Genomic DNA, 22,840 nt, shown 5'->3' with positions numbered 1-22,840 from the left:
TGGTTCACGAAAATGTAATTTTAAGATCATAATTACTAGTGTATGTATGTAAATTTGTGTTACATTGTTCACGTAGTTCTACGCTTTGTTTATTTATTGTTGACGCTACTGGCCGCTGGTGGCGTTGGCTGTTTGCGGTGTTTGTCACTGCTATACTGAGCGTGCGTGTGGGGAATATGGTAAATATCGAGATTCGGGGAACTAAGCCAACACACTTGCTATTTCAGGTAGCCAACCAGGCGCAAAATGAATGTGTGTAAATTTGTTGGTAAAAAAGTTACCGGTAACGAAAATGTACTTTCAAAAGAATGCAATCCAAATTCGACGGATTGTTTTTCAGAACCAGTAGCAGAGTCGGATTTACGATTGTGGGGGTTCGGGGCCCAGTCTTGTGTGGGGGCCCCAGAATAAACTTTATTCATCTTTGAAAACCTAACAAAAGTTTGTCAGAAATTTTCAGAACATCTTTTTATAAGGTGTCTTTACTGAAAAAATATCAATTATATAATCAACATTCAATTCGCAAATTCACAATGCCAAATTTGATAGCCTTGCTTTTTTCATACGCAACCTATTTTTAATTAGTTTCATCTTCGAAAAAAGACGGCTCCCCCAGTTGCGTTCGAAACCATTAGACTCAAATAAATACGCAATGCAATTTTAGTTTAGCATGCATTCCGCGAGTTTGCTATTCAAATTCAACCATTCAAGTAACCATTTCAATATTCCAATAGGCCAATTATCTGAAGAAGTCACTGAACAAAGTGACAAACTGGTTCAGGCTAGATCACACACGAAAAATTTCAGGAACTGTTTTTAACGGTGATGTTACGTCGTCTATTGTATTCTTCAGATCCAGTTATTGCCGGCTTGTGGGCCAAACCGCAAAAGAAGCATTAAGAATTTTCAAAAGATGCTAAGCTTATATTCGATTTAACGAAACTGTTTGAAGTACTCGGTCAATTTTAGTAGCCTGCTGCTACAAGTCTTCAGAAATTGTAAATGTTAAATCTCAGAAAGAAAAAAAAAAACAGTTCTGTTTGTCACATTCCAACCGGAGAATTCTAATCAGAGCGTTCTTGGTTTGTCCAAATTATTTGACAAACTAATTACACTTAGAAAACATTTGAAAGAAAATTCTTTGATCAAATATAAAAATTTTAAGCCGGTGTCAAACTAGTTCTGATAAGTTCACTATTCGACGGTTCATGTCAAACATTTTCAGTCGCTATCCAGATAAGTTCGGGGTTTGAAAGCTCGCTGCTTCATTTCTCGGTTGATTGATTGTCGAAAAATGTCATTGTCGAAAGAACCGCATGTATCCGTGACTGTTCACCAAGAGAAAATTTGTCTGTCACTAACAAATTTTCGACAGCGGCAAACATGGGCAAACAACAATCAAGACAAAATTTTGACCAAAATATTTGACAAACGTCATTACACCGTTTGACAAACACACTAAACATGCTTAGCCAAACAGTAGAAAAATATTTTTTTCGTGAAAACATCAAACACGCAGCTTTATTTTAACTCTAATCTGATTGGGATCTACTCAGTTTATATTCTTATGCAAAATGTCAAAAAGTGAGTTATCAGGTACTGGATAATTGAGTAAAATTTACCCAAATTTTCATAATTACCATGTTTACTCAGTTTTGAGTTATTATCCATGATGTTCACTTACCCCTGAGTATATGTATATGTCAAAACAATTGGTGGCGCTTTTTATTCGTTGGCTAGCAGTAAGTATCTGATCTGTCATCAAATCAATAATTTCTTAATCAATTACATTACAAACAACATATAACAATCATACATTGCTTATTCGGCAGCCGAAGAGGAAAGTTCATTTTCTTGTGTGCTCCGCAGTTCGCTTAAATTAATTTACCGTTTTTTCTAGCGCTCGCTGGTGAAGAACAGTGTGTGGTAGTGGTGAAGTGCTTGCTTTTGGCGCGTGTGCTGGAAGGTGCGGCGCTTTTTTTTTGGTTTGCTTCTTCTCCCAGAAGAACAGGGCGATTCGATCGAAGCTCCGGCGAGGTGTAGGAGGCGGTGACGCCGTTTCTCAGACGGTGCAACATCGCAACTGTGCTGGAAGGTGTCGTGCTAGTTTTTGGCGCGTACGCTGACAGAGGAAAAAATCGGCGGCGCCGTTTTGCAGTCGATGCAACTCGAACCGCTAGTGCTGATTACAACTACATACAAAGATAAGTGACACTTTTTATTTATTCTCTCTCCCACTTGTGTATATACATAACTGATCCATCTTTCATTCTTTTTATACATACATATATTCACTTTTTTTTTTACCTTGTTAGCATTAGTATATTATATATCCTTATATTTGATACATTGCGCAGCCGTTGAATGGCGGTTGGGGGTCTGGCTACCCCACCGGACCTTTCATCCTCCTCAGAGGCTGAAGAGTCCGGCATGGACTTTGCCGAGATTCCCATAAATGACAACAACGCTTTCTTTGACGTAGTAAAGAAGCGTAAAAGGCCCCGTAAAACTGCCCCGATTGTCCCATCCACTGATGATGTGCCAATACGGGTCAAAAAGTACCAGGTGAACCAACCCGGTCTTCGTTGGGTCGTGTTTTTCCGACCCAAAAATAAACCTCTCAGAGTTATGCAGATATGCAAAACTCTGAAGAAAGATTACACCAGCTTGACTGAGATTTTTAAAGTCAAAACGGACAAGCTGAAGGCAACTTTTTCCGATCCTCGACAAGCAAATGCTGTCGTCCAGGATCCAAATTTCAACATCGAGTACCGCGTTTATATACCGGCACGCGTTGTTGAAATAGAAGGGGTTATTACCGAGGCTGACCTCACTGAAGAAGATGTCATGAAAGGTGTTGGATGTTTTAAAAATCCATCCTTTCCTGGAATAAAGATCCTTGAATGCAGGAGAATGTATTCCAAGGATAATACGGGCAAATATTCCCCAAATGACTCGTTTAGAGTCACTTTTGAGGGAAAAGTACTCCCGGATTTTGTCGAGCTCCACAAGCTTCGACTACCCGTAAGACTTTTTTTTCCGAAAGTCATGGCGTGTACGAACTGTTTGCAGTTAGGGCACACGAAAACCCACTGCAATAAGAAATCTAAGTGCTCCAAGTGTGGTGAAATCTCCGAGATTAACCACACTTGTAGCGAACGGGACGTAAAATGCTGTCTATGTGGAGGTGAACCACATAAAACAGAAGCGTGCCCAACATATAAATCACGCTCAGAAGCGTTGAAAAAAGCGACCAAGCAACGCTGTAAGCAGTCATTTGCACAGATGCTGAAGACTGCCTTACAGCAACAGGAAAATCCATACTCCAGCTTGGAAAATGACGAATCCAATGATGATGAAGAGACATATCAACCGCTTCCGTCAAGCGGAGCAGTGCGAAAACGGCCCAACGCGTCCTCTCCTAAACTTCCTAGAAAGGAGCAGAAAAAGACGCTCACAGACACTCCAAGAGGAACCCCCCCTAAGCAAAACAACGCAAAATCGTCACCTCCAGGATTCAAACTTAATGCTGAGGCTAACAATTTCGATAAAGAGTTTCCCAAATTACCAGGAAAACAATCTGCTTCCGCCAAAACACAGTCATCGGAATCTGAAATACCGACCACTGATGGACGTATCTCATTCAAAATGATCGTTGAATGGATATTTACCACTTTTGGTCTATCTGATTCCCTCAAGAGTATGATTTCGGCTTGGCTTCCAACAATTTGCATGTTGGGTAAGCAACTAAGCACCAAATGGCCCCTCCTCGCGTTCGTATCCTTCGATGTCTAATTCAGACAGCCGAAGTGACGAATCGACAACAAGGATCATACAATGGAACTGTAGAAGTTTGATCTCCAAATTAGATAAATTTAAACTCCTACTTCACGATAGCAAATGCGATATTTTCGCGCTATCTGAAACATGGTTGTCAACTGATACGACACTAGCCGTTCAAGACTTCAATATAATCCGTTTAGACCGAGGAAACTCTTATGGCGGAGTGCTCCTTGGTATCAAAAAATGCTACCCATTCTTCCGTATTCCTCTCCCAGCAATTGATGCAATAGAAATTGTTGCTTGCCATATAACAATTGCTGGGGAGGGCCTCACTGTCGCATCAGTCTACATTCCGTCTACATAACGGAACTTCTTCCGACTCCACGCCTCATCCTGGGAGATTTCAATTCTCACGGTACGGCGTGGGGCGCATCCAGGGATGATAGCCGCGCTGTTCTTATTGAAAGCTTTCTCGATGACTTCGATATGACCTTATTGAACATACCTGGGTTAGCTACGAGAATTGCAAGGCCTCCAATACGAGAGAGCACATTAGACTTGTCGATGTGTTCCTCCTCAATGGCTTTGGACTGCAAATGGGAGATTATTCATGATCCCCACGGTAGCGACCATTTGCCAATCAGTATTTCGATTATGAGCAGGCTCATTTCTGCTACCACAGTCGAAGTAGACTTAGATCTTACCCGGAATATTGATTGGGAAAAATTCTCGTACACAATATCCCAGGGTCTCGAAACAACGGATGAGCTTTCTCCATCCGACGAATACAACTTCCTTGCAACATTAGTGCTAGATAGCGCGTTGCAATCTCAGAAGAGACCTGCCCCTGAGAACAAGCTGAAAATTCGTCCCAACAAGCAATGGTGGGACAAAGAATGCACCGAGATGAAAAAAGCTCTAAAAGCATCATACATAGCATTCAGGGATGGTGGTTCAATTGAGCTTTATGATCAGTTTAGGGAGCTGGAAATAAAACAGTCTAAGCTGCACAAACTGAAAAAAAGATCATACTGGCAATGTTTCATAAGCACGTTACCCAGAGATGCTTCTATGAGCTATCTCTGGAATACAGCTCGAAAAATGCGCAATAGGTCCGACAGTAATGAGGCAAATGAATACTCTGAACGTTGGATCTATGATTTCGCAAAAAAGGTATGCCCAGACGCTGTCCCATCACAGCAAAAATTCAGCGATACAACGGCTTTTGAAGAACCAGAATTTACCATGTTGGAGTTTTCAATTGTCCTCGCGTCTTGCAAGAACAAGGCCCCAGGACCGGACAGGATCAAATTTAATTTGATGAAAAACCTGCCGGACTCGGCCAAGATACGATTTCTTAAACTGTTTAATAAGCTTATCAGGAACAATATGATCCCGAAAGCTTGGAGACAGGTTAAGATTATCGCAATCAAAAAGCCAGATAAACCTGCCGCAGATCACCTCGTATAGGCCGATTGCGATGCTCTCATGCATACGCAAATTGCTTGAAAAAATGATCCTTCGTAGACTTGACAACTGGGCAGAGTCAACTAACCAACTATCAGAGACCCAGTTCGGCTTTCGTAGGGGCAAGGGCCCTAACGATTGCCTGGCATTGCTAGCCACAGAAGCGGAAATGGCTCTTGGTAGCAAACAACAAATGACCTCGGTTTTCCTGGATATCACAGGCGCATTTGATTCAGTTTCAATCGAAATTCTCTCCGAGAAACTGCATCAAAGAGGATTCTCCCCTATATTGACAAATTTTTTGATCAACCTGCTGTCTGGAAAGCATTTACTTTTCAACCACGGTTCTTCAACAATAACACGAACAAGCTACATGGGTCTCCCCCAAGGCTCTTGTCTGAGTCCGCTGTTGTACAACTTCTACATCAGTGACATCGACACATGCTTGACGGACGGCTGCACGATGCGCCAGTTAGCTGACGACTGTGTAGTTTCAGTCACGGCGTCTCTAGCCGCAGACATGAAGAACAGCCTGCAAAACACGCTCGACAATCTGACCGTTTGGGCCAGTTGTCTTGGAATCGAGTCCTCGCTTGAAAAAACGGAGATGGTAGTCTTTTCAAAAGAGCGACCACCACCTCGTTTTGAGCTAGTTCTGTCCGGAAGACCCATCACTCAGTCACCTAGCTTCAAATATCTCGGAGTATGGTATGACTCTAAGTGCACATGGGAAAAACATGTCAATTACCTGAAGCAAAGATGCCAACCAAGGATCAATTTCCTTCGAATGGTAACAGGAACATCATGGGGAGCCCATCCAGAGGATTTGATACGACTCTATCAAACCACGATTCTGCCCGTAATAGAATACGGCAGCATATGCTTCAGAGGTGTCGCAGCTTCACACATGCTGAAACTCGAGAGGATACAATACCGTTGTTTGCGTATCGCTCTAGGCTGCATGCAGTCGACACATACCATGTCCCTAGAGGTCATAGCTGGAATACTACCACTCAAAGAGAGGCTGTTTGAGTTGGCTTTTCGTTTCCTCATTAGATCGGAAATAGCAAATCCAATGCTTATTGCGAACTATGAGAAATGTTTGGAAGTTGTTCAGAAACCCTGTATGTCAGTATACCAGCGGTTCATGTCCATAGAGATAAACCCTTCGGTTGTTGCTCCATCCCATGAGATTTCAACATCGCTCAACAGTTCTTCTGTTGTATTTGATTTGACGATGAAACAAGAAATCCGTGGAATTCCCGATCACCTCAAACCAACAGTTGTGCCTTCAATATTTTCGGCAAAATTTGGCCACCTCCCAAAACAGAATTCCTTTTTAACGGACGGATCTGTGATGGATGGACAATCCGGATATGGCGTTTTCAACACAGATCATCGCATATCTCGCAAACTGGCACAGCCCTGCTCCATATACGTAGCTGAATTAGCTGCCATACACAATTCGCTGCGAATTATCGAGCTCAAGACACCAAACAATTACTTCATCTTCTCGGACAGCCTCAGTTCTATCGAAGCTCTCCGATCGATTAAACCGGTCAAGCACCCGTCCTATTTCCTTCCGGAAATTAGACGGATATTAGAAGTGCTGGTTGATCGGTCTTTTATTATCTGCTTTGTGTGGGTCCCCTCTCATTGCTCAATCCCAGGCAATGAAGAAGCTGATTTATTAGCAAAAAGGGGTGCCATAGAAGGAGAGATATTTGATAGACCGATCACCTATACCGAGTATTTTCATCTGCCCCGACAACTGGCTCTGGAAAACTGGCAGGAAAAGTGGGATAAAGACGACCTTGGGCGATGGATGCACTCGATCTCGCCCAAAGTGTCTACAAAAGCTTGGTTCAAAGGGTTAGATTTAACTCGTGATTTCATTCGAGTTATTTCGCGCCTAATGTCCAATCACTATGTTGCAAACGCACACCTCTATCGAATAAACTTAGTCGATAGTAATCTGTGCGAATGTGGAGGGTACGAAGATATTGACCACATAGTCTTCGTATGCCCTAAGTACCACAGAGCAAGGGCCAAGCTTATAGATTCTCTCCGGAAACAGAAAGTGACGTTTACAATGCAAGTACGGGATGTGCTTGCTAGCCGCAACCCCGCGCTTGTAATACCCATTTACGACTTTTTCAGAGATATCAAGTATCGAATTTGATTATCTCTATGCTTTCTCCCCTTATTTCTCCCAACACAACAATCTTAAAAAGTTTCACACTAATTCTGTTTTTTTTTCTTCTTTCTTTCGTTCATCTTTTTTATAGAAACATGAATCATCGCTTCTTTTTGAGAGACATGATCCACCGAACTTAGATATAAGTTTTGATTTCAAAGAGATAAGGAACCATCACCCTCAACGAATAGTAGTAAGGATTAGTATTTAGTTATAAAGAGAAAAACTTTGATGTTAATGTTAGTCGTAGGCTTAAATGACATGTATTTTTAAATTGTATTTTTGAAAGAGAAAAGATGAGAGGGATTTTATGCCTGTTTGAGGAGGAGCAGTCGGGATACAGGCTCTACTCAAGCTGGCTTTTCCCTACTCCAAAAGATATTCGGCCCCGTTATGCTTCGCGGTTGGGCCTAAATAAATATTAGAGTTATAAAAAAAAAAAAAAACATATAACAATATTCCATAATAATTTCAGCCCAACATAAGTATTGCAGAAGATCTCTTCAAAATGAACAGCCGCATGTTGCATGTTTTACGATGCCGTTTAAAGACGGGCTTTTATTCGAGATAATAAACGGAAACATTTGTATTGATGTACAGTGCTCAATACATGCAATCGATGCAATTTAAATCCTTTGCAGTGTTTGGTGACGGATGATGACGGACTTTCTGGCACAAAAATGTGAGCCACAGTTCACGGGCAACTGTGAACCGGTTGGGTGCTGCATTCAATGAAGTCACGGAAATAATTTAGAACATTTATAATGTTTCGGTGAAAAATAATTCTGTGTTTTTGATTGTTCTGAATTTATTTTATTTATTGAGTCAGATTTACAAAAACCAGAAATCATTAAATTTCCGTATTCAGGCAAACTGGGTAACTTATACTCATTTTCGTTATTTTTCTGGTTTGCAAAAACAGAGTAGATTCTACTCAGTTTTTGACGTATGACCAGCTTACTCAAAAGAGAGTATCCGTAAAAGTACCCTAATAAGGGTACCTCCACTTTTTTCAAAAATGGGTGATATCGAGCTCACTTTAGCCTTTGGTCAAAGAGTGTACTACAGCCTTAACAATGTTGAATAAAATACCAGTTTATAGTTTCACGCAGTGGCAATGAAAATCGAATTTTCGAATTTCGCTTAGAAATAGTGCTCAAAAGTTTCGTCTTCTCGAAAAAAGCCTCCATGCAAAAGTTCAGGACAATCGGCTTAAGGTTGTAGTGTGTAGAAGCCACCACGTGACCGACTACGAATTTTCCAAGACACAAGACTCGGAAATAGTTAATGCGTTACCTGTGAAAACAGTATATTATGTTTTCATCACCATAACAAACATGAGGATATGTTTTCACAAGTGACGCAATAACTATTACCGAATGACATGCCTTTAAAAATTCGAAGTCGACCACGTGCTGGTTCGAAGTCGGCCATCTGTGGCTTCAACACACTTTCACCTCAGAATTATAGAATGTTCAAACGTTATTGCTGCTCCACTAACAGCAATGTTATTCTTAATCTGTTCGTGATAAAAATGTGCTAAAGTAGTTCAACTATCGTTAGCGTTAATGTCAACCTTTACCACAGAACTTAAATTCAAAATAATTAAAATTGCCGAACGAACGAATTGCAAACAAATAGCTTTTAGGCAATACGATTCTATGGGCTTATAGAATTATGATATTGAAAAACTGTGATATTTTAGCAGAATAATTGCTGTTAACGATAATTTTAAAATGAAGGTTCACGTTCAGTGTGATACCTATCCTCATATTGTATTATCCTAAACATTTTAATACGTTATAACAAAATCCTTAGTTTGTTGAATGAAAGCAAACTCATGCCGGTCTTCTACTACCATATCTTAAGAAGTGACGGCCGCGGCTTGCTTTATATTGTACGTATATTTTATGCGTGTTTAAAATAATAAATATTGGAATCATCATTATCTCCCGATCGTGATCATGATCGAAGCGGTCCGCACAGCCAGGCACAGCAGTGAGCGTTCTTTTTAACTAGAATTTTTTATTGTTTAAAATTATTTATGCAGATATAACACAAACAATGCAGAGGGAGACGAAGACACAAGACTTGCGCTCTTTTGTGGTATTTTCTGTGGTGTTTACTCCGGTTGGACGAATGAAAATGGGGAGATAACTGAGAGCTCCAGCTCCAAGAAAATCTGTTTCTTATATTTCGCTTGTTGATGCTGTTTCTTGCTCTTTTACACCCAGTGCATCACAAAGCTACGTTCCATACCATATAAGTTGCGCGTGAAGATCACCAAGCAATAAGGTGAGCAAGCATGATTCGAGATACGATGATCTTTCTGGTGGGTGGGTGGTATGTTGGACAGCCAACTGGAAAGCAAACGTTTTATAGCTAGCGGGTAAAACACAAACGCGCTTGGCTAAAGGATAGCAGAACACGCGAATGAAAGTTTTTGTCGTGTTTTGATACGACCTTCCTTGGATCCGTATTCTTTGTCGTTTCATTATATTATCTAAAGATGCGGGGTGAGACGGGAGCTTGGCACTTTGAAATTCTTTTCTTCTACTGCTGACTTTCTTCAACACCTTCAGCAGTAGATACTCCATGATCGGATCGGTAATTGGAATCCGCTATAAATTGATATAATTGATATAATTTTCACGTTCGTAGTGCATACTATTTTAATGAAACAAATAAATTTTATATTCAATACTGTATTGTTGTCTATGATACTACCGATTTAAATAGAAAATTTTTGCCCTTTAAAAGATAGATATACGAGCAAAGATGTTAAATCGAATTATTGTTTCACTGAAAACATAAAAATGTAACGAAGAATGTAAGACTCGTTTCGTTTTATCTGAGCCGTGCTTGCTTCATGTCAAAAATACGTATATTAGCACAACGCTACTCTTTTGTTGAAACGCAAAAACTGAGTTTTACGTTGAAATTATAAAACAAACAGTAACTGCTGAAATAGGGCATATGAAAACACATGTCAAAATATTTTTAAGTCACATCATTAGTGAGTATCCACACATAAAAAATAACCAGTAGATCAATCACAGAAGAGCAATAATATACATTTGAAGTACAGAGACCAGTTAAAAACATAATTGCTCCATGAAGCAAATTAGTAAAATTATTAGAAGTGTAGAAACATAATTCGGAGCTTATGTATTTTTTGTTGTTGTTCTTGATAAAAGTAAAAGTACCTTGTAAAAGTACCATGAAACTACATATTAACGGAGAGCTGACTACGAAAAAAACTTTCATTTCGACTTCTCCTAACGATCAAAAATAAAGAAATATAATGTAAACAGTAATAGATGAACAAAAAAATAATAATGTAAACAGTTTCATATCGGTTTTCAAAATTAAAATCCCAGATTTTCTCAAATATTTCCTTTATTGTAATAATAATTTCTCATATTATTTTTTCAGCATTCAGCACAAAAAAAGTGCAACGTAAATAAACGCAACTCTGGAATCCCAGTGAAAAAAGTATTCACGTTTTTTTTTTCACAATAAATCACCGTTGTATCATACCATTGTTAAGAGTTAAATGTCTATTTTCGAATAATTCAGTTTAAAAGGTTATTCATTAGAAAAAAAAAAACTCAGAAATATCAAAATTTCAATGGTGTACTAAAAACATATTTTGAACCATCAAGTTTATATTTTAGCCCGCCAATAAGACCTATTTTGACCCACCATCTTCAATTGGATTTGAGGAGAACAATTCTTGCATAGTTTTCGCAATCTCAGGCATCTGAAAAAAAATCGGGTTTTATAACGGTTTGTAGGCATTTGTAGCCGGTTTCATATCGTCAAATGTAATAAGTTAAGGAAATAATAGGAAAAGAAATAATACCTGTAAATCACTCCAAGTCAGTGTGTTGCCATCGAATGATTAATCAAGAAATCCTCTCCCCGCGGAGAGAAATCAATTTTTACCTTGAAAATGACTTTCAAATTCTCATTACTCATCAACTACATGCACAATTGGCACAAACTGTATTGCATATTAAAGATGAATCTGCTCTCTAACTGTATTTAACAGTTTCATAGTTAAAAATTTCAAGTATAATCGATGAACTTTGATCAAAAGAGATGCTTCCACGTGATTGGTCCTTCCCCCAAGTTCCCCACACTGAGTGACGCTATAAAAGGACATTCCGTGTTGAGAGAAGAGCATCATCATCATTCTCCGCTAGCTTGTTGAGCAGTACAGTAGTTTATTTTTGCTCCGTTCGCTTTGTACGTTCGTTCGTAAGTTTCTGTGTTCGCGTTGGAAACCGATGCTACGGTGAACCCTAATATGGGTAAATCAAAAACCAGTTCCAGTACGGGGAAACGGCCTCGGCCTGACTACGCCTGATCCTGCGGCCAAAAAGCTATTGGCCAACAACAGATTCGCTGTCCTGAAAAACGCCACGGATCCCGAAGTAGTGGAGAAGGAGAAAATCCCGCCTTTCTATGTGAAAGGCTTCCCGGAAGGTTTACGTGAAGCAATAGTGACGCATCACGACAAAACTCGAAAATACCGTGATCAGTTATAACTGGTAAATCTGGAGAAAAATTCAACGTGCCTGGCGGACCTGCAGTCCATCCGAGCACTTTTTCACATCATCGTAGCCTGGGAGTGCTACAAACTAGTGCTTTGTGACGTTACCCAATGCTCGAACTGCCTGATGTTTGGACAGGGGCTAAAAATTGTCATATGGCCTACCGCTGCATCAAATGCGGCCAAACGCACACACCCGACGCCTGCCAACTAATGGAAACCGCCGACCCAGTCTGTGCGAACTGTGGAGCTGGACATAAGGCTACCAGCCGAACCTGCCCAAAGCGGGCGGAATTTGTAGAGATCCGCAAAAGAGCCTCGACCAACAACGAACCCGGTCGCAGAAAGGTCCCCATGAGCAACGAACAAAATTTACCCGCTATCACTTCGTGACACCAGATTCCAGTGCTTGCACCTCTTCCACTGAATAATCGCCTAACAACCTCGTTTGCTGATGTCACGGCTTCGAACTGTTCCTCACCTCCACCAGGACTTCCAGGGCTCTCAACCGCTACTACTGGAATGAAATGTACACGAACAAACACCGATGAAACCAACGCAGACTCCCTGCTTACTACAAAGGAATTTGTGCATCTTCTGGTTGAAGCGTACGTAGCCCTTCGTACTTGCAAAACCCGAGCAGAACAGCTGCAAGCAGCGATTTCCATTCTCACCAAATATCAACCGTGAACACATCAACATAGCTAATTGGAACGCTTGCTTGCTCAAGAGCAAAATCATCGAATTCGCCGATTTTCTCAACGAGCGGAATATCGACATTGCCATCATAACCGAGACGCATCTCAAACTCGACGTCAACATTTATCTTCCCGATTTCCGAGTTGTTCGGCTCGATCGAGGCTCACGACGGGTGGTGGCGTAGCCATCGCATTGAGGAGGAACATCTGCTTCAAGCTGCTGCCCAGCTTCAACCTAAAAATCATCGAAGCAGTTGGTGTCGAGGTTTCTACTCAAGCCGGCCCTATCATCGTCATGGTAGCCTACTGTCCATCGCAAGTCAGCTCTAGGAATGATTCTTCCAGTAATCTACAAAGCAATCTCGCCAAACGCCAAACTGAGACCTAAATGCCAAACATCAAGCCTGGGGCAATAGGCGGAGTAATCCAAATGGTAGAATCATTTACAATGACCTACAAGCAGCACCGTACATTATTATGAGCCCAGACTCTTCCACCCGGTTGACCATCTCGAATCCAATCGCCTACCAAGAACTGAGCTCCAGTCGTCCAATCCAGATCTCGTCGTCGCAACTATCATCGTGCCGACTGGGCCCGGTTCCAACAGAGTGTCGACACCAACATCCGCTACAACATCGAGCCACAGACAACAGACGACATCGATCAGTGCTTGCAATCCATTGACGAGGCACTATCCATAGCCTGAGGCCAACATGTTCCTGCTACCGACCTGGTGAGTAACACCCTAAATCTAGACAGCCTAACTAAATCCTATATAAGACTCCGTAACACAACTAGGCGCCATTACCAACGCACTGGTCTGCCCCATTTAAAAACTCGTTGTAACCGTCTCAATAAAATTATCAAGACCCGGTTGGTGGATCTCAGAAACAAAAGCTTTAAAAATCACATTCGCTTCCTCCCAGATTGTGCAAACCCCTTCTGGAAACTTACCAAATTATTGAAAAACAAGCCCAGGCCTATTCCCCCCTTGATCAAAACGCAGGCCAAGTTCAGTTAATAACACCAACTGAAAAAGCTAATGCACTTAGTCAGCATTTTGTAAATTCGCATAACCTTGGTCGTTCCCTGGTGAGTCCCTTTGAACCTGATGTGGCCGCTGCAATGTATAGAATCTCTGTCGCAACTCTAGACGTCCCTGATAAATCAAAAATGTCTGCTGATGAGTTAATGGCTACCATAAAATCTTGTAAAAATATGAAGGCCGCGGTTGTGGATGGTGTGGTCAATTTCGAGTTGAAAAAATTGACCATCCATTACCTCGCAAAGATCTTTAAGAAGTGTTTGGAACTGAGCTATTTCCCTTCCCGTTGGAAGCTTGCTAAAGTTATCCCCATCCACAACCCTGGGAAAGATCCCATCGACGCTAAAAGCTACAGGCCCATTAGCCTCCTATCGTCCGTTTCGAAATTATTTGAAAAACTAATTCTGAGACGTTTACTAGAGTTCGCTGACCAAAACAATATCTTTCTTAGAGAACAATATGGTTTCAGGAAGGGGCTCTCCACAGTGCACCAACTCACTCGGGTAGCGACCATCATAAGGCGGAACAAATCCGTTTCCAAAACAACTGCCATGGCTTTGTTAGACGTTGAAAAAGCGTTCGACAACGTCTGACACGATGGCCTTGTTTATAAGCTGCATCGTTGCAACTTTCCGATCTTTCTCGTGAAGATCATCAAAACCTATCTATCGGGTAGATCATTTAGAGTCTGCTTGAACAATTCCCAGTCTGATCCATTCAATGCTGGAGTTCCCCAGGGTAGCCTACTGGGTCCTATCCTTTTAAATATTTTCACGTCAGACGTCCCTCCCCTTCCGGGTGGTGGTGTCCTGTCTATGTTTGCAGATGACACTGCTATCATGTACAAGTGATTTGTTCGCTGACAAGAAATATGCAGGCGGGTCTGGATGTTTTATCCGACTACTTCAAGGACAGGAAGATTTGCATCAACGCGGCTAAAACTCTGGCAATTCTGTTTCCCCACTCGAACTCACCTCGACTCGTCCGCCTGTTAACGTCGGGGTTCAAATTAACAATGCACCCACAGAATGGGCCAGAGAGGTGGTGTACCTCGGTCTGGTTCTGGACAGCAAGCTCATATTCAGATTACATGTGGATAAAACATCAAACAAATGCAACTTCCTAATTAAATCTTTATATCCACTGATAAACAGAAAATCCAAATTAACGCTTGAGAACAAGCTTGCTGTACATAAAATGATAATCCTGCCAGTGATAGAATACGGTTTGTCAATCTGGGAAAGTTGTGCCAAATGTCACCATAATAAATTACAGGTTATCCAAAACAAGATCCTTCGGATGATCCTTAACCGTCCTCCAAGAACGCGAAATTCTGAAATTCTTCTTTTGGTGCGCAAACAGGCGATACTGTCTAGGTTCAGGGAAGCTTGCCAGAGGTTGATTCTTGAAGCAATTCGAACTTTGCCTGCCAATTTAGTTTTAAGTTAGTTACCTTTGTAAACCAATCCGAAATAAAAGATAATTCAAGTCAATACAGAGAAAAGATCATTCCCTGGTCGACCGTCAAGGCGAACAGTTCGGCTTCCCTTCGATCTGAGTTGGAACCCACCAGTGGTAATTTAATTCAGATATCGTTGTTGGAAAATTGGACGTGAACGATACTGGGGACCATTGGAAGACTTGGAAGCCGTTTGGGTGCTGCCGATAGTGGAGGTATAGTGTGTCGTATATCAAGCGTGTGTGCCCGAGTAGTGTGTTGGTGTGTATGTGTGAATAGCGTGTGTGTATGTGTGAATAGCGTGTGTGTGTATGTGTGAATAGCGTGTGTGTGTATGTGTGAATAGCGTGTGTGTGTATGTGTGAATAGCGTGTGTGTATGTGTGAATAGCGTGTGTGTGTGTATGTGTGAGTGGCGTGTGCGTGCATGTGTGCGTGTGTATGTGTGTGCGTGTGTTTTTTTTTTTTTTTTTAAAGGTGGCGGGGAAATCTGCAAACAGACACCTGAGAAGAGAACTTAGGGTGTGGGGATGAGACTAGGGGAGAGATGCTGGGGTAGTTACACTCGCCCAGACACCTACTGATCCCTGTCCCGACCCACTAAAACCCCTCCAGTCTCCAGCCCTGGTCTTCCCGGAACGACGGTTAAGTATTACGTCGGGGAGTGGCTTTTGTGCGTGATGCACCCTCTTTACTCTTATAACCTCCTAGCTAACTACCTGGAGACTGGTAATTAGCTACCACTGGCGTGTTGGTGGTTGACCCGCCACACACGTTGCAGCTCCAGAACAATCTGAGAGGCGGCCGCACAGACCGCGTTTCAGATGTCCGGGTCGTCGCACATCCTCCGGACTAGATTGTCCGGAGTAGTGCCAGGCCCGCTCACAGCCATCATGTTGCTCCTCGCTCTTGCGAAACGGGGGCATACGAAGAAGACATGCTCAGCAGTCTCCTCCTCCTCCACGCACTCGGGACACATGGGGGACACCGCGTGTCCGAACCTGTGCAGATATTGCCTGAAACAACCATGGCCTGACAGGATTTGTGTCAGGTGGAAGTTCACTTCACCATGTCGTCTCCCGACCCAGCCGGATATCTCCGGTATGAGTCGGTGCGTCCATCTGCCCTTTGTGGAGTTGGACCATTCCCGCTGCCAGCGGAGCATCGAGAATGACCTTCTGGTACCTCGTATGCCCCTTGTGTCACGTTGGTCGAAACACTCTCTGTCCTCCTTGATGGCGATGCTGATAGGCATCATGCCGGACAAGACACAGATTGCATCGTATGACACCGTACGATACGCACTCGCAACTCTCAGGCACATGAGCCTGTAGGTACTTTCCAGTTTACCACTGTAACTTTTAGTACCTAGCGCTCTGGACCACACTGGCCCACCATACCTAAGTATGGACGAAACCACGCTGGCAAGAAGTCTTCGCTTGCTGCCATAAACCGCTGAGCTATTGGACATCATACGAGATAGTGCTGCAATAGCCGATGAGGCCCTCTTACAGGCATAGTCGACGTGACTCCCGAACGTGAGCTTGTCGTCCACCATAACCCCCAAGAGCTTCAGGGATCGCTTCGAGGTGATGGTGCAGTCTCCGACTCTGACCACCGCCTGTTGCTCCGATTTACGGTTGTTCACAACCGTGACCTCCGACTTATGATGCGCGAGCTCCAGTTTCCTGGAGCGCATCCAGTCCTCGACCTTGCGTATACAGTGCGCGGCCGTCAACTCGACCTCCTCGATAGACTCGCCGTAAACCTCCAGCGTTATGTCGTCTGCAAAGCCGACGATCACAACCCCTACAGGGAACTTGAGTTTCAACACTCCGTCATACATGACATTCCACAACACCGGGCCCAGGATAGAACCTTGCGGAACTCCTGCGGTAATTGGGACGCACTTCTGACCCTCCTCCGTGTCGTAAACAAGTACTCGATTCTGGAAATAATTTTCCAGAATCTTGTACAGCGACACCGGTACATGGATGCTTCTGAGCGCGAGCGCTATGGAGTCCCAACTGGCACTATTGAACGCATTCTTCACGTCGAGCGTGACGATTGCGCAGTAGCGTATTCCCCTTCTCTTGCGCTGGATTGCTACCTCCGCCGTCTTGATGACGGAAGAGATTGCGTCCAGCGTGGACCTGCCCTTCCGGAAGCCGAACTGGTTACTTGCCAGACCGTGTACACCCTCCGTGTACCTCACCAGTCTGTTGAGGATGATCCTCTCAAGCACCTTGCCCGCGGTGTCCAGCAGGCAGATAGGCCTATATGCCGATGGGTCCCCTGGGTGTGTGCGTGTGTGTGTGTAAGTGTGTGTCTGTGTGTGTAAGTGTATGTATGTGTGTGTATATCTGTGATGAGAAATTACATGAGACTGTTATGCATTTATGGGCAGTTCATGTGGTTATTGGTATTTGTATGCTGTGGTTTATGACAGGTGCATGTGTTTTTTTGTGAAATGTTCATGGATTATTGTTTATGGTATTTGTACGTTTGGTGTGTGTTATATACTATGGCTATGGCAGAATTAAATCTTTACACCCACCATAGTCCCACGGCAAGCCTACGTTTGTGCACTCAAGCACATACCCTTTAACTTTTTTCCCATTGTAGAAGTGTATCAATTGTTCCTATATTATCTTATTGATGTTATACAACAAAGCAATTCCACACAAATATCCCAGTAGAATTTCATGTAGTTCCAGCCAAATCAAAAATGGCAACTAAAAAAAAAATACATTTTTAATTGTCATTTTTAATTTGGCTGAAACTTGACACAAATGTTTCTGTGGGCGAAAGATGCCATTTTGTGCTATTGATTATTTTGGTCAATCACGACTCATTTTTGAGAAGCTATGTTGAATTGTCATTTAAAAAAAGTTATTGATGATTACAAATATTTTTAGAGTCAAAACTGAACTTTGACCGGGGGAATTGTCTTAAACAAAGTTGTAAATAATAATGTTGTCTTTCGAAAAAAAAAACACACCACGAAAAAAAAATTGAAGAAAAAAAGTTTAATGTTTGCCCTACAGCTCGGACAGGAAAACAATAAGTGTTTAGCTTCTTCTTGTGAATTTTGGTTCTCCTAGTCGCGACTACGAAGTTCTTGTGAATTTTGGTTCTCCTAGTCGCGACTACGAAGTTGAAAGAGATTGAAGACTCGCACCTAGGCGAACTCTCGTATGCAATTGTCAAAATGTGTGCGATAACAAAAGCTAAACTATTTCATTTTTTCATTTTCTCATGCAAAAACCAAACAAATATCAGCACCTTCGTAGTCGCGAAGTAAAGATAAATTTTTCAGAGATCTAAATGAAGTTTCCCGCAAGCAAACGTGAGAGCGTCGAACCCGGCGAGTAACTAATCACTCTCCGGTCGTTTGACGCACTAGTTCAACTGCCAGACTATAACCTAGTGACTATTCATTTTTTTATTGCATAAGCCACAAAAATGGCTGGAAAAAATGCTGCAGCGAGAAAAAGGCTCCTGGCTCGAGCCAATCGTGAAAATTTACAATCTTTACAGAGCAATAAGTGCCAGATAAGTGAAAATAATGAAGCTAAACAAGATTCAGAAAAATCAGACGAGATGCGCCTGAAGAAGGAACTAAAAGTTGTGCTAATGAAAACGGTACGTATGTTCGTCAAAATTAAATAAAAAATAAAATCAACGTCTATCCTATAGGTTCCTGATTCGGGAAACGCAGATTTCAAAGCCCTTGAAAGGAAGGAGGAAGGAAAGCAAGCAACTATCGTACGTCAAGAGAAATCTCATTGCGGACGTAACATCAAATTGAATGATTCTGTCTGCTATAATATCGGTGATGGAGTAGAGCATCAAACTTACACTACGGAACAACTAAAAGTAAACTCAACGAAACTTACGGCTATGAAGGTAACTATATTAAATGTTGCTGTGTTAGTTGAAATTGCAAACTCAAATTTCTCAAATAAATTATTTTTAGTTTAAAGGAATAAATTCCGTAGCAAAAAATCTCACACCACATCGTTCGAGTGCTTCGAATTCCATCTCGAAATACTGCAAATTGATGCCCGAACAAACTGACTCTAATCCAGAAGTGTCTGCACAAAATGAAATGGTAATATTTAATTTTATTTGGTCCTATTCCTAGTTTTCAATAACCAATTCAATTCTAGGTATTAGAAGATCAATCGTCTGATACAGATTATTCAGAGGAACTCTCATGCAACTCTGAATCGGAATCATCTAATCGTTTCATCTACCATCCGAAAAGCAAGAAGCAAAAGAAGGATATAATCGGTAAGTCAAAGAAATAACGAGTAAAGAACTGCAATTTGAATAATTTAGCATAGGTTCTTTTAAAAGCAGTTCCACATAAAATGTCATAATTTTAATTTTTTTTTCAATTGTCATTTTTGATTTGGCTGAAACTTTGCATAAATGTTTCTTTGTGCAAAAAATGCTATTTTTGTGCTATTGGTTCAATTTTTAGGAACACAATTCATTTTTGAAAAACTGTGTTGGGAAGGTATTGATGATTACCAATATTTTCAATTGTTTTCTGTATTTCAAAATTAATTTTTAATTACAGAATGCACTTGTGGTCAGCAAAAGGAAATCAATGAAATCATAAAAGAAAACAAACGGTTGAAGGATGCAATTCACAAAGTTCGTGCCAAATATTCGGATGCTACGATGAGATGTAGGAACTTATCGGATGTGCATGTGAGTGCTGAGGTTGTTGGGCTACAACACAAGCCTGCCTTCACCGAGGTTCAGGGATTTCCGAATCAGGAACAACTGAAAAAATTCTCTGATGCTGGCCATAGGAGTGATTATGTTTTTATAAAATTGCTTATGCTCGAATTGTGGCCTAAAGGACTGTATGGTCGATCAGTTACAGGGCGGCTTTCAAATAATCCGCTTGGAAGACGGGTTAAATCTCAAGTAGAAGGGCCATTTCTTCAACCAACTGTTGAAGGTCGTATTGCTTTAGAGCCGAAGAAAGTAGAATACATAGCTGGTAAATTAGTCAATGTTTTATGATTGTTTGATCTAATACAAAATATTTTCAGAGCGTCTTTTGGAACATCGCTTGCATCTGGGGGATTCTCCAGCGATGGCAAAAAAGAATTCAGATGAATGCTACCGATTGATGGCGAGAGTAATTTCTTACTATGGGAAACAAAACACCGCAGAGCACGAAGAATTTCTAATCAACAAATATTACCATCATAACAAATTTATTCTCACATACGTTTTCATTTACATATATACTCCTTGCACACTCATGCATACATCACCTACACAGAGACATACACACAGGCAAGCACCACACTCAGAAAGACCTAAAACACATAGACAAACTAACATGTTGACAATAAAATAGAAATAAACAGTAAACACAAGTGAAAAGATAGAATGAAATCAAAAACTTTCTAAAAGTTATGTATAACAGGTTAGAATGTGATTTGAACCAAAATAAAATTGGTAACTTATAAAAACTTATTTCTACGCCGTGTTTTTAGTGTAGTGTTTGAAATATATATATATATATATATATATATATATATATATATATATATATATATATATATATATATATATATATATATATATATATATATATATATATATATATTTATATATATACATATATATATATATATATATATATATATATATATATATATATATATATATATATATATATATATATATATATATATATATATATATATATATATATATATATATATATATATATATATATATATATACATATATATATATATATATATATATATATATATATATATATATATATATATATATATATATATATATATTTATATATATATATATATATATATATATATATATATATATATATATATATATATATATATATATATATATATATCTACTATATAAAAATGGAATTCCGTAACGCTTGATCTTATTGATATTATTCCCTTCGTCTCTGAGGTGTACAGTAACTACGTAAAACATGCACAATTATGACTTTTTGTGCTGAATTTGCCTCTAAAACAAAATTTAAAGCGATGACATATGAGTTTTTTTCAATTAAAATGTTTGTCAATGTTCAGAAAAGACATTTGAGGAAAAATAATTAGTATCTGATCACTAAAACTTCAGATATAATTCACAAAACTACGTACAACATGCAAAGTTATGACTTTTTGTGCTAAATTTGCCTCTAAATCAAAATTCAAAGCGATGACATATGTTTTTTTTTCATCAAAATGTTTATCAATGTTCAGAAAAGACATTTGGAGAAAAATTATTAGTATCTGATCACCAAAACTTGACATATTATTCACAAAACTACGTGAAACACGCAAAATTATGACTTTTTGTGCTGAATTCGCCTCTAAATCATAATTTAAAGCGATGACATATGATTTTTTTAATTAAAATGTTTGTTAATGTTCAGAAAAGACATTTGAGGAAAAATTTTCAGTATCTGATCACTAAAACTTCAGATATTATTCACAAAACTACGTAAAACATGCAAAATTATGACTTTTTGTGCTAAATTTGCCTCTAAATCAAAATTTAAAGCGATGACATACGATTTTTTTCAATTAAAATGTTTGTTAATGTTCATGAAAGACATTTGAGGAAAAACTATTAGTATCTGGTTACCAAAACTTGAGATATTTATTCTCAAAACTATGTAAAACATGCAAAATTATGACTTTTTGTGCTAAATTTGCCTCTATTAAAAATTCAGAGCGATGACATATGATTCTTTTTACATTGAAATGTTTGTTAATGTTCAGGAGAGACATTTAAGAAAAAATATTTAGTATCCGATCACTAAACCTTGAGATATTATTCACAATACTGCGTGCAACATGCGAGATTATGACTTTTTATACCTAATTCGTCTCCAAATTAAGATTCAAAGCGATGACATGTGATTCTTTTTTCACTAAAATGTTCGTTGATGTATGAGAAAGACATACGAGGAAAAATAACAGGTATCTGATTACTATAACTCGAGATATTATTCACAAAACTACGTGAAACATGCAAAATTAGGACTTTTTAAGCCGAATTTGCCTCTAAATCGAAACCCGAAGCTGTGATCTGTGATTTCTTCTATAATAAAATGTTCGTTGTTGTTTAAGAAAGATATTTGAGGTAAAATTAATAGGTATCTGATTATTCAAAATTTAAATATTTTTCATAAAACTATAACACTTTTGAAAGTGGAACTCCATACGTCATTTTGAAATCCAAAATGATGACTTCCAGGTTCAGCAAATCAGCCCAAATCACGAAAGACAATCCAATATGGGTATTTCCGTTCTGTGCGTTTTCAGAACTTAAAGTACTTAAAGTGATGATGGAAGTATAAGATGTGAGTTATATTTTTGAAGTGAGTTGAGCTAATGCAGCAATGAAATACACTAAGGTCGCATTTTACGCGTTTTTTTACGCGGCTTTTTTACGTGGATTCCGGAATTTACGCGTTTTTTTACGCGGATTCCGGAATAAACGCGTATTTTTTTTACGCGAATTCCAGAATTCACGAGGGTTTTTTTACGCGGATTCCAGAATTACACGGTATTTTTTTTACGCGGATTTCGGTTTCTCTTCACTCGGAT

The 22,840-nt window shown here is 40.0% G+C and overlaps 1 protein-coding gene across 1 annotated transcript; it reads left to right on the top strand.

Annotated features, from left to right (window-relative positions):
* The first annotated feature begins 17,518 nt into the window (after window positions 1–17,518).
* On the top strand, window positions 17,519–20,606 carry LOC129721185 (uncharacterized). The gene is made up of 6 exons (XM_055673460.1): window positions 17,519–18,851; window positions 18,906–19,115; window positions 19,186–19,320; window positions 19,379–19,502; window positions 19,795–20,226; window positions 20,279–20,606. The coding sequence occupies exons 1-6, from the start codon at window positions 18,672–18,674 to the stop codon at window positions 20,590–20,592; spliced, it is 1,395 nt and encodes a 464-aa protein (XP_055529435.1). The 5' UTR covers window positions 17,519–18,671; the 3' UTR covers window positions 20,593–20,606.
* The last annotated feature ends 2,234 nt before the right edge of the window (window positions 20,607–22,840 follow it).

Source organism: Wyeomyia smithii, chromosome 2 (genome assembly GCF_029784165.1).
Source record: "Wyeomyia smithii strain HCP4-BCI-WySm-NY-G18 chromosome 2, ASM2978416v1, whole genome shotgun sequence".
Lineage (NCBI taxonomy): Eukaryota > Metazoa > Arthropoda > Insecta > Diptera > Culicidae > Wyeomyia > Wyeomyia smithii.
Note: the sequence above shows the minus strand (reverse complement) of the source record. Positions and strands in the feature narration are given on the sequence as shown.